At 47.8% G+C, this 12,898-nt stretch overlaps 3 protein-coding genes across 3 annotated transcripts; all 3 read left to right on the top strand.

The window, feature by feature from the left end:
* Positions 1-3,905: 3,905 nt before the first annotated feature.
* Positions 3,906-4,293, top strand: ETH_00031240 (uncharacterized protein; the record flags this gene model as incomplete). Its single annotated transcript, XM_013378249.1, has 2 exons — positions 3,906-4,003; positions 4,053-4,293. 2 exons carry the CDS (start codon positions 3,906-3,908, stop codon positions 4,291-4,293), a joined length of 339 nt encoding a protein of 112 aa, XP_013233703.1.
* A 2,854-nt stretch (positions 4,294-7,147) lies between these two features.
* Positions 7,148-8,548, top strand: ETH_00031235 (uncharacterized protein; the record flags this gene model as incomplete). The annotated part of the gene is made up of 1 exon (XM_013378248.1): positions 7,148-8,548. The coding sequence occupies one exon, from the start codon at positions 7,148-7,150 to the stop codon at positions 8,546-8,548; it is 1,401 nt and encodes a 466-aa protein (XP_013233702.1).
* Positions 8,549-8,685: 137 nt separating this feature from the next.
* ETH_00031230 (uncharacterized protein) lies at positions 8,686-9,888 on the top strand (the record flags this gene model as incomplete). Its single annotated transcript, XM_013378247.1, has 4 exons — positions 8,686-8,949; positions 9,108-9,191; positions 9,300-9,630; positions 9,842-9,888. 4 exons carry the CDS (start codon positions 8,686-8,688, stop codon positions 9,886-9,888), a joined length of 726 nt encoding a protein of 241 aa, XP_013233701.1.
* Between the last annotated feature and the right edge of the window lie 3,010 nt (positions 9,889-12,898).

The following is a 12,898-nucleotide window of genomic DNA, read 5'->3' as shown; positions in this document are numbered from 1 at the left end:
CTAACTACGGGCGTGTAGGATGCCTACCAACCTTTTCTGGTTGGTAGGCATCCTACACGCCCGTAGTTGCCTCAAGACGTTCTTAACCCGGCTACTATTATTATTTTTAATAAATTTATTAAAAAAATAAATTTTAATCATTTTTTTCTATTTTTTAATATTAATTTTTTACTATATTTTTTACTAGATACAAAAAAGAAGACCAAAAGCGAAAGCATTTTACTAGGAAGTTCTTTCAAATTGAGCAAAATCTTCTGATTGAGTTCTAAAATAAGTGCGCAAGCGTGACAGAGCGTCGTCACGTGAAGGAAGACAGCTTATTTTTTAGTTGTAAACTTCTTTTACTTAAAAGTCTGTCCCTTCCAGCTTTTAGTACGAGTTGCTCACCAGCAGTAAGCCTTTCAGAGTGTGGAGGTTCTGGCCAAACGAGAACACAGAACCAGCACACTAAGCAGAATTTGGACTATTAGTCAACTACGTCTCAAATTCGACCGAACTGGTACACATACATAACCGAATATGGAGATACTCCATTATAGCACAGAGAGTACTAAATAATCCCGCTGTATTTCGGCAACGCCGCATAAGACAGATTACAAGCCCTTCCTACTGGCTACACATTCGCGCACGAGTTTCTTCTGTTGCCGCCATTGTGCATATACTAATATATTCTTGCCACGTATTCAACTACTGCCTCTCTAGCCACATATGTGAAAATCTTGCGTTTTCCTGATTGTTAGACTGAGGAGATGGACAAGCCTCTTGTTCAGCATCTTCTAAAACTGGACGTGCCCATTTTTCATTCACAGCGACGAGCTATGAGTCGATTAATTCGGGGATCTTTGCAAATGTTGTAGCAGCTGTTGCATACTGTGGTTTTATGAACCAACTTCCGCAGTTTCAATCTAGCAGAGCTGTCCGTATTCAAGGTTAAACACATTTAAAGGTGCTACTTAAATCCAATGAAATAATTGCACAGAAGAAGAGGGTTTCAAAAATGTTTAATTTGGTTTTTGTCAACGAAGAAGGCCCAGTTCAGATAATTCTGCCTTTCGTCTTTCTCTATTCAGCCTCCCTTTTCTTCGGAGCACTACTTCGTGTTCACCTAAATGAATTGGCTTTTTGAGTACATATTAGTTGGTTGAAGTTAGAACCGATTATTGTCAGCTCCTGGGAAATTTTACAGAGCCCAGCCCAGTAGAGTAGTTGGCCCACTTGACATGTGTACTAACGCAATACTGAATGTGAGGCCTCCACTAAGTGTAAGTGCTAGAATACTAAGCACATGAAGCTAGCCATATGAGCTCCTGCAACACACCATTAGCTGATTGCAACCGAACTTGTCAGTCTCACGCGCTTAACTGTTCTGCCCTTCTGTTGTGCCTGGCGTAAATGCCAAAAGTCTGCGGCAAATTAATTCCTTAGGCAGCCATCTGGTCTTTGTCGGACAACATGCGTAGTTTGTTTGGCAGCCTTTAGCGGTTGAAGAAACGGAGGAAACGGGCACTGGAAGAGACTGTGCTATGTTGAGTTGACGTCTACGGCAAAAAAGACTCATATCCAGAATGCACAGAATTGGTCTCGATGCGATGTCACTAAAAGTGCACTCAAAGCAGCATCCCATAATTGGCTAGGCAGCAGTTGTTGGCTACACGAGGTTCCAATGTCTTGGGAGGCTTCACATATATGGTCACAGGCAGCGAATCAGGTAAGTACTGGGGCAGCAGAAAAAGAACTCGGAAAATCAGAATCTACAAAACATGCCTAACTGCAAAGGTGTGAAAAAACATGAACAACCACATCACACAATTTGCTAAATGACAGGTGGTGGTTACGCAAGGCACCAATGCGTGGAAGGGTCTCAGCGGCACGAAACAGCGAATTGGGTAAGTACAGCCATAACCATGCTACAAGCAGCACTGCAGTGTTTACTTCCTTGCTCTTTACGCAGCGTCTGGCGTCACCACTGCGCTTCACTACCTTTTCCTTCAGGCGATTCCCCTAATTTCACGTACCCCCGCGCCTCGCCTGCATGCTCTAGTTCACCGTTTTTTACTACCTCTGTTGCCCATTTTTGGTAATCGGTTGTGCTTCTTCAGATGTTGTTTGTAAAGGCCCCTCTCTGCATTCTCAGCTGGCAGGTACTCTCTTTTTCGTGATCTCTGAGCCTCTTTCCTGCAGTTACAAGAGATATTGGCGGAATTGATCTTTGCTGAGCCTGCGCAGGTCAACATCACACCTTTTGGGTGGTACTCACTGCACTAGACTCCTCCAACAACGCTGCTCGCCCATTTGAGCTCACAAAGAAGAAGCTGACAGCAGCGGATACTGTTGAAGGCCTAGCTGGCATTCCCATTCCCTACTCTGAACTTGCTAAACTAATCGTTCCCAACCGAGGCCTTGTTCTTCCGCCTGATTTACATCCATCGCCAAAACCGTTTGAATAATATTTCGTCTGTGTGCTCATATTTTTTGCGTAAGTTTCATACAGGTTGTTACTCCCAGCAATTTAGGAACTGTTAGTTAAATGCATATGCACTAACACGTTGTCCCGCCCTCCACTGTTGGCCCACACTTTCTTTCTCTTTTGAACGCGTATCCATCGGCTACGATGGAGAAGGGGCCCTCACGCAGTAGATTAAGGCAGACTAGGTTTTTCGCTGGTAAATGGAAAAATATAGCACCATTGCAGTGGCGCATCTGGTGAAACACGGCAGCACTACGGTAGTCTTTACGTCCGACTCTGTTTCAGTCCGAGATCGTGGCTCTGGATGTGAAGGTGAATGTGATCACGCTCTGCAGCTGCCATTACCTGTGTTTGCCTTGCCACCGCCAGTAGGCTTCCACAAACTTCTTCAAAAACAAGCGCTCGTCTGAACAGAGCGAGAATTCCTCCGAAGAATCAGAATGAGTAAACATGAAGCACTACAATTTATCGCTGTACTTCATACAAAATTTTGCCCTACGTGGTTGTTTCGGTTCTCACTATAACTTAATGCATTGTGCGCACTCATGTGCAACATTGTGCGACCTAGTCTTCCATGAGGGTTTTGCTGACTTAAAAAGGTTACAAACTATCAGGAGAGTGCAGCCTATAGTTCAGAATGTAGAGTTCGCCGCATAAATCCTTCGAGCAGATTTTGCTGTGCGAAAGGCAGACACTGGTCCATTTTTTAAGTTTCAATAGGTTATCAGCTTCTCTTGTGGCATGCATCACGTATTTTAGTTTCTTTCAAATACGCCGGCCGAGTCCATGGCGCTCCATGGCCGTGGGCCCCGGAGCTGTAGGTACTTCTGTTGGCTTTTAGAGCAGCAGTGTTTATTTGGAAGACACTGACAAAACACATAGAACTTTGTCAGTCTGTGCGTGCTCTGCAAACAACAGCTGAGTGACACATGAATCAAGGGTCTCACCGCTTTCAGTGCATTCATACAACACGAAGGTCTATTGTTCTTTGCTGAATACCTCATGCCATTTGCTCGTGTGTTGGCGCTTCGGCAGGCAAGGTGCGCGGAAGTCCGCAGGGTTTTGTTTTGGACGAAGTATTTTTATAACAATTTGTGTTTTTGTTCCTGATCATGAGCTGTTGAGCAGGAACAAAGACAAAAGTTGCTATAGGAGTATTTTGTCGGACGCGTGCTATTCACTCAGGCAACGTTCCCCATTGCAACTTTAGTGCTTAGTGGGCGACTCTGAGATTAGAATATCAGCAGACCATCTGCGAAACTCTGCCAGGCTTCTTTCTTTGGTCCATGCGGCCGGCTGCAAAATCTTTTCGGGCACTGCTGCGGGTGTACTGACAGTGTTGACAACCTAGCATCACTCTAACGTTACTTATTTGCCTAGCTCTCGCATTTGAGGTGACTGTCTGTGTTCAATACCTATTTCAGAACATATTCAAACCATGTCAGGGGCTTGCGAAGTCATGAAGCTATGGGGACACTTCTTCGCTCACGCTGGTAGGCCCAGCCCTTCTCCACTCCACGCACCACAGAACCAACAGTTTCATACCAGGCGTCTGTTCTGTACCACTCTTGTGCATCGTTTTCAGCATATGGTGCTCATGTGTCATTGTGGATTCCGATGGAGACGACCGCTATGGGAACCTGAGGCTTGACCACCAAGCAGACATATCTTACGAGCCTCCTTTACAGTCTAACGTAATGAGCGCTGCAGCACGAGGAGTAGAGACAGAAGACAAAGGTGCCAACAGCAACTGTAACGACGACGCATACGCCGCTGCTGCGTGTGGAGGTTCGATTGCTGTGAGAGGCGACCTCAAGGAAAGGTAGAGAAAGGCAAAAGCCAGACGCGTTTCAGGGAGCAATGAAACTAAAGGAAGCACAAGAACATACAAAGGCGGGACTGAAGGCAGGAAAAATGGTACAAAGAGATAATCAAAGAGTAGTCCAAAAGGACAGAAAAGTCAAAAGACACAAAGGCAAATTGTACAAGTTGAGACGAAGAAAAGTTGGATACGCGGGGCATACACTTGTAGAAAAAGCAAAGATAGACATATTTATGTATACATAGAACGAAAGTAAAGAAGGAGGATAAAAATGACACTCCTGCCGAACAGACGCGGGACAAAAATGCGCCAAGCCAGTAAAGGGTGCGAGGGGAGAAGCACAGGAACGAATAATCACGCAAATGAACAGAGATAGCAAAATGCAGAAAATAATCGCCCGAAAACGGCTGTGAGAAGGAAGGACGCGTGGAGGAAAATGCCTGCCATCTCATCTATAATATCCTCGATCGTTCCGGCGTACAAACCTTACGAGCGGGGAAGTAAACTTGGTAGTTTACAAAGTGGAAAAAACGCTGCTGGAAGACAAGCCTACGGAGCTTTGGAGGAACGGTACAGGGCACAACTGCCCACTTTAAAGGTCAGTGGTAAGCGGCAAATGCTTTACTTTTCAAAAATTTGTAGCGACTGGAGGTAAGAACGCGTTTTACTGTACATTTTTTCTCTGCTTCTCTCCTGCTGATGCGGCACTTCTCTAAACACACGCAAGATAACGAAAAAACACTCAGATGGCCTCACCCTTTGCTATCTGCTTCTCAACTAGCGGTGTGAGCCCGCCTGCCACTTCTCCATGGAAAAAAGTGCTTAGTTCATCTAATAAAATGCTGTGGGCCTGCCCGCAGTCAGCTGAAATATGGCTTAGGTTTCCAGGCTTGTGCTTAGTGTACATTTTTTTAGCCACACAGCTGAACTGGTATTTTAGTGCAGCACTGACTCCAATCTGGAAGCTGATTGAGATTGGTCTTCCAGTGACGGTCGAACCGCATGCTCGTGGCGCAACTCGTCTGTTAGGAGTGAAGTCAGAAGGTTTTAAATAAGCCGAGCAGGGTCCGTTGATGCACACGATTCCTTGCTCTCGGAAGACTGTCTCTGCTAACTCAAGTACCCAGCGGCTGTGCAGTGCTGGCAGCCCAGAGGACATGAGGAGAAGATATAATTTACCAGCAGAACCCTTTAGAAAGACATTTTATAGGCATGACCTTCTTTTATGCGTAAGTTTCATTTGGAGTGAAGCTGCCAGGTGCACAGCAACGCTAGTTAAACTTTTGGAGACTCTCGAAGACTGGGAGACGTCTTGCTCAGTACATTTCGTAGCCTTGAGGCTGTTGTTTCTTCAATAAAAAGCACTTACTTCAACCGCTATACATTAGAATTCGTAAGAGGGAGGGTCTTAACTGGCCAGAACCAATGCCTTTGGGCTTACTCACCGCCCCGCGCCCCCGTGTTGGTCGAGGCCTTCTTCTTACTGTTTCTGGAGCGCATCCATGGGCTAGGCGGAAAGGGATCACCGCAACAAATTATCCATTTTATCATTAACTTAAGACAAAGAAGAATGGGACAGGCTTTGTGTGCGCGCCTTCGGCGGAACAAGGGAGAGTCGCCACCGCTTCCTCGTGAGCGTTCTCTGTTTCGTCGTTTCAGTCTAGACCGCTCAAGCAGAGACTGTAGAGAACTCTCGGGGTTACGGAGCCATCTTCACTCAAATTGTTGCCGCTTATTTTGATCCTAATTCTCAGTTTTCTAAAGTGTTAAAGCTCGTGTACGGAAATTAGCAAGATGCTATGTTAACGTCCGTGAACAGGGTACATGGTGCAGCCTCAGACGCCTCTGTTTTATCCGTTCTGCTTATCCGTCCAGTTGGCCATGTGCGCCTTCAAATACAAAATTCTTAAATCGCCCTTTTGACTATTTCTATAAAAGTAAATTATCAGTGGGGGATCAGAGCCTAAAAGGCCATAACACGCAAGTATCTGGGAACGCTCAGTTATTTCCTGCCCGACACATTTCGAGTGCCTTCCTGCTCGGCGCTGCCCTTTCGGAACTATAACTAAAAGTTTTGAAGACAGCGTTTTGGGTGTACTGAAGAGGGACATTGGGGCATGAATAGCATTTCCTAGCCTCTCGCCCCTGATATCACGTTTCAGTTTTCCAGATGAAAACAAGATAACAACTTCAAGGTGGGCTTCTCCAGCTAGGTTCTGAAAACTGGCATTGTATTTTTTTGCTGTCCCATGCAGGTGCTGAACTCAGCAGTACCGGCTCATGGGCGAAGGATGCTCACTCCTACAGCAGTCCCGAATCGGCCCTAAATCGTGTTGACTCAGGGCGACGTTGCGCTGATGGAGACGGCAAGGACATATTCTTTGCCTCCTGTGTCTACGGATCATAAGAGACTAAATGAAACAACTGATATTGTCCATATCAAAACAAGGCGCCCTCCGGGGAGAAGTGAAGGGGTCTTTTGGCGTGCATGCTTGGCACTTGGGGTGTCTGCCGCTGTTGTGTTCCTGCTGGTGCAGTGTGCGTTGCATCTATCCACAAGACATTTTAGATCCGTCCGGGCGCTATCAGAAAAATGGATCGAAGACGACAGCGACGTAGAGGAAGCTCTCCTTGTAGGTACCTAGAAACTTCTCATCTACAGCACCGGGGGAATTTTGCGACGTATGGGCTGAAATAGTTTGATTAGGGGCTTCTGTAGCATTTGTGAGTCTAATCGCTTCTCCTCGCTTCGGATTGTGCAGGGCGGTGATGACGAAGATGAATGCGGCGATAGGACAGGTTTTGGCAGTGCCAGAGCTCATAGCGCGGGGCAGGGCAAGAGACATGGTTGGGAAGCAATGCCACGAGGGGCTTCACTCCCAAGATCGTTCGGGGAAGGATCATTTTCTTCAGGCCTGCCAAAGCGAATAAGTCTTCCCCGAGCAAGCTCACTTTTAAAGCGAGCTACGGGAAGTCTTCCTGCTGTGAAAGATTTTTTCGGGGCCAGAAATGCAGAACAGCGAGCAAAGGCAGGATTATATACCCGAGTAGAGGAGAATACTCCAGAGTCTCCTTCAAGACCAAGACGACCGGCGCCTGCACTATCATCGAGGTCTACTTCAGCAAGTGCAACCAGAAGAAAGCCCCCCCTTGCACCAAAGCCGCGTTCACCAGCTACCTCAGCAGCAGCTGCATCAGTTTCTGCCCCATCATCAGAGGATCCAAGCGACGTTGATGCATGGATGTTCTTAAATGCAGGAACGTTTGCTCCACTTTCTGCCTCAGCATCAGAAGACCTAGGCAAAATTGAAGCATGGATGCTCCAACCTGCAGGAACGTCTGCTCCAACAAAAGAAGCAAGCCTGACTGCAGAACTATGGGTACCTACTGGGATAATGCTTCAGCCAGAGAGACGCTCACTACAGCTGAAGGAATCAGAAACACAGCTGATTCCTGCACCAGCAAAGCAGGCCACTCAGCCGCAAACAGGAGCAGCCGCGCCAGCCACATCAATAATAGCACTGTCTTTCCAAGCAACGCCGTCTCCACACCCTCCACAGCAAGAACGGCCAACTCCAACACCAGCAGCCCTAGCCGGGCTGGATTCACCTTCCCCAGAAGCTTCAACAAAACCTTCACGAGCAACGATACCGACAGCAGGTCGTATGCCGGCTCAATCATTCTCAACATTGCCCTCTCCAGCCACAAGTTCTAGTCTAAGAACACCGGCATCAACTGCTGTTCCACCACCAGTGCCACCGCTATCACGATCAGCCCAAACAGGAGGGCAAGCAGCAGGGCCTTCTCAGGCATTGGCAGCACTAAACCTTGAATCAGCACCAGCTGATGAGTCAACTCGACAGCATACACCGCGATCAGATGTATTTCCACAAGCGGGTGCAACGGAAGCCTCTGCATCAGGGCTTTCATCCATGCTTACTCTACCTAAAATACTGACAGCGCCTGGTCCAAATTCACCACCAATAACGCTGCGATTAGGGCCGTCGAAAGCAGCAACTTTACCAGCGTCTTTTTCAAGAGGTCCACTGGAACCTGATCGGACATCTCTGCAGCCTGGAGAAAAAATAGAGTTCCTGCCTATGGTGGCTGTTGGAGACCTGAATTCTTCACACTACAAAAATTTGCATCTGCCGTATCGATTTCGTTATTTCGTTGACGGGGTACGTGCACTGCCAAGGCTCCTGGGAATCATTAGTTCCACTGTCACCAGTGTTGTCGAACAGCCTAAGGCCTGGTGAGGAGTCGGAGAGAGTTGTGTAAACTTTTGAGCCAGGTAAATGAAGCTGCCGTAGCAGACTTTCAAGGAGAGCGGTCAGTATCTATGTGCTTTGCTTATTCCAGTGCTACGAGGAATTACGTATGGAGCTAATGAACTATGGGAGTGGTGTGGCGAGCCTCTGCCACGAACACTCTGCTGAGTCTCGCGGTGGGTCTGAAGATACAGCAAGTGAATGTGGTCGAACCCCTTAGCGGGAGAAGTAGCAGCCTCAGTCACGGCTCATCATGCTTCCAGGCTCACGCTTGGGTTCAGCACCCCTTTGTGCAGCTTATGCTGTTGTCCACAGCGCATTACAAGGTTAATTGCCCTCTCCCGGATGGCAGTGCGACCGTTTGTCTGCATATTGAAGTTAGGGAAGCAGTGAGTACCTTGGCGCTTTAGCGGCTCTTGTGTTACACATGAACTCGCCAGACACGCAATCGAAGCAAGCCACAGCTTGGTGAAATTAAAGAGAAGATAGAGGGCCAACGATGGAGAAGCGCCTGCTGTGCTTTGCGTATCTGCGTGACTTTGTGAAGGAGAAGAAAAAGCAGGGCAAGCTCACTCGGCTACTTTCTGGGTATAAGGCAGGAGAGCTTGATCTGAAAAACTCTGTTTTGAGGGTCAGCGATTCGAGTTCCTTTCGTAGCTAAACGTCTGAAAGCCCTTTAGGCTACCTGCACTGCTCCACTACAATGCTGCCAAACCCTTCATTTGTAATGAATTTGCAGTTTAAACGCGACGTAATGGCGCTGACTGAAGAACTGGCCTTTCATGCCCTTCAACAAGCTCAAACAACCCGCAGTGAGTGGACTAAAGATTTCAAGAAAGACCACATGCTCCTGTCCTTGTCTCAGGAAAATATTTCCGATGCACCAACAGCTCATGCAGCCGGTGACGGGGTTACATTCACCACTCACCGTGGGATGCTGCCTAGAATGCATTATGTCGGGGTTCCCTTATCTGCTGCAGTGGAGAGGGGGCATACAGATCACTTCACCGTCGCACTCCCAAGACCAGCTGGTTCACACATCAAAGGACGGGTCATCTTGACTACCTATGGTGAGTTTTGGAGGAATAGATTTGCTGTTTTTGCAGTTGCTGTGTTGTGAATTATTTGCTTTTCGTAAGAGGCGACTTGGAGATTCCGCTGAGGTATATGGGCGCAGAGGAGGCGCCACACAGAACTGTGGCACTGTGCAGGTATGCGCTCTGTTCAACTGGTAAGGCTTTCACCTGAGCTTGGGCCGTGTTTGTGTTTGTGTAATCTCAGCCACGACCCAGAGCGAAGAACTTTCTGCTGATATCATTGACCAATAGCCTTTGCATATTTGCCGCAAAGTGTTTCCGTGCTTCATTGCAGTGAAGGCAAGGCCGCTTGGATAAGCGTGAAGGTCATTCATGCAAAGCGAAGATTTTCTGGCTGTACGTCAAGACTGTCTTCAAGCAGTTACGAGGAGCTGCGACGTTCGCGCAGCAGTTCCAGATGACTTGGGTTTTGAGCCTGACAGTAGCCGCAACGCGCAACTACCATCAGAAAGCCCTTACAGTTCAGTGATTCGTAGGTGTTATCAGTGCGAAGCGCCGAAAACGCTTTAAGTAGCCTTTGCTAAGTGGGGGTGCAGAGAGCTCTGTCGTAATATTCTGAGAATTATTTTCTTGCTCCAGGGCCTTAGGACACCTTTCTTCTACACCAGTGGGTTATACGTCCTACATTTCTAGTGCAGTCGCTTCGCTCAGTAAAGTTGGCGACAGCCCAGGCCTTTGAGCAAGGAAGTTCCATGCAGGATTGGCACGACACTATCCCTTAATATCAAACATATACGCAACTTGCGGCAACGTAACTGTTTTAATGTCCAGCAGGTGCACTTGTAGCTTTCCTTTTCGTAACTCTGGAAGGCCTTTGAACCTGTTCGCTTGCACCGCTGCTTATACAGCGTCCTGCTTGAGTAACTATGAGCACCCTCAAGTACTGCTGTTCATTGTACGGCAAAGCATATGCGCGCCTCTTCTTAAGGCAAGCGACACCAACATACAGCGTTTGTAACATGGATATGCTGCCACGTAGCGCGCACAGTTCGGGAATCAGCGGTAGTTTAGTGCTATCCCCGAGTGGGCCTGCCTTGCTCGAATGCCGGCGTTTTTGCCAAATTGACTCAACGAAGCCAGTGCACTGAAAATGAAGTCGATCAGCGCAGGGCTGGAGCGCCAGATGGGCAATTCCTAGCCCGTTCACTACGGAGATTAAATCCAATGGCGGGGCTATTAAAAAAAATTAGTATAGGCTCTACCGTTAGAATGTGCAGGGTTCCCTAGATTATTGCGTATTTGCGTTCAACCCCTGGCCTTTACTGCTGTGTGAGAATCACTGTTGTGGGGACAAGGAACATTCTTCGGGCGTGCCAGGGACTCAGTGTTCAGGTCTGAGGAAAATTTTTCTGGCTTGTCAGGGGAATAGTGCTCAGGTTTGAGATGCGTCACATGCCTCATCTGAGCACGAAGCCCTTTACAAGCCCACAAGATGCTCTTTTGCACGACGACAATGATCCTCAGAGCGCCTGGGAACGCCTTCAGTTTTTTACTCTTGTTTGTTACCGTAAGTATCATGAAGTACAGGCGCTGTGCCCTGTACGCTGAACAGCCTGTCCTCAATAGCTTCTGATCTACTGTTACAAGGTCGCCCAAATGCCAGGTCTACTAGCATAAAACTCGCCCCAAACGAGTCTCATTCGGTCTATACCAAGGCTCTACGCTGCACGTATTCGTCGGCAGCATCGCAATAACGGTGCACGGAGCTTTAGAGAAACGTTGCAGGGGTTCATGGAATGCTGCAGCAGTATGTACAGTTGAGGTGATGGCGAAAAGCAACTCAGGTAAAGCAGACCCTTACGGGTCGGAGAGACCCAAAATACTACAACCTAGACCCGTAGCGAAAAATTAGCGTGCGTATTCGCACCCCTAAGTGCCACTATGCCTCTTCAGCGGCTGTGTGAAACAGGGCCTAGGAAAAGTTAGTGTAATCGCCCGTTAAGCAGAAAAGCTATTGAAATAAGTTCTCACGCGTGAATTATAAAGCCTAAGTCACTGCATTGGGGATCGGATCTACAACATAGGACTCCAAACCGTAAATACCATAGCCCCGGCTCCAAAACAAGTGTGTACTCAGTGTTTGGGAAGAGAAGATGAAAAGAGCTGCACCGGCAAAATTCCAAAAGCCGCAGAGGCAGAACAACTTGCATTTAAGGGCCTTTTCTCCCAATGCCCCTGAGGCTCCAGTGGCCTCAGCGGCCCAAAATACCCTTAGGCTTCCCGACACAATGAGCCAAGTGCTGGGGTCCTTGTGTCGGTTGCAAATGCGGGACGCCGCAGCTGTCTCGAAAGCGGCCTGTGGGCCTTCCTTAATGCATCTATTTATTAGTATGGTCTGCCTGCTGGAAGGGTCCCCAAAAGGCGCAGCTTGCAGTACCGCCCACCTACAGCCCTAGAGAAAGGCAGCAGGGGCAACACCCCTGCAACACAATAGGGACCTTTCCAAACCCCCTCCGCCTTTTCTCTGCCGAATCTCTCATCCCGTCTCCAGAATAAATTCTGGAAGTTCATTGGGTGCCCTTGGAAAGGCAGAAAGAGCACCCTGATGGTCGTCTAAATCAGCATATATGGGGGTTCTGTTTTACGTAAGCCGTATTGGGTCCCCTGCTGTATATGTCAGTTCGAGATAGTATCCGCTTTTATTGCTTTACAGTGATAAAAACATTTTCACCTTGCCGAGACACACAAAAAATACCCCTTTTGGAATCGAGAAATGAAGAAAGAGACGACTCCATGTCTTCCGTATGTGTGGTCGGACTGCGGCGACGGCCCAGCTGCAATGGACCAAGAAGACAAAAAAGCAACCGACAAATGGAAAGAAGCACAGAAATTCTCAAACTAGGTGAGAACATGCAAAATAGGAGGGCAAAGAATGGGCGAACACTGGTGGACAAAACGAAGAAAAAGCAGATGTAAGCGGCTCGAGGGATGAGACACATAAAAAGACGGTTAGGAACACGAGTAAGCGAGTAACGACAGACATATACGCAAATAAGGCACAAAATGGTACATAGCAAGGCGACATAGGAACAGCCAAAGCAGGGAACCTGGCACAAATATTGTCTCAGGAGCCTTCATCTTGCGAATCAAAAGTAGACAGAAGCATACCAACCCAGGCTAAGGGGAAAAGGGCACAGGATAAACGGCGACGTGAAAAGAGGCCAAATACGGCTGAAGCAGAGTTAACACGGGTAACACGAAAACATCTGGTGGCAAACAAAGAGGAGCATAAGCCGATAAG

Source organism: Eimeria tenella, genomic scaffold (genome assembly GCF_000499545.2).
Source record: "Eimeria tenella Houghton genomic scaffold, Eth_scaff8, whole genome shotgun sequence".
NCBI lineage: Eukaryota > Apicomplexa > Conoidasida > Eucoccidiorida > Eimeriidae > Eimeria > Eimeria tenella.
This window is presented reverse-complemented; position numbering and strand designations above follow the sequence as displayed.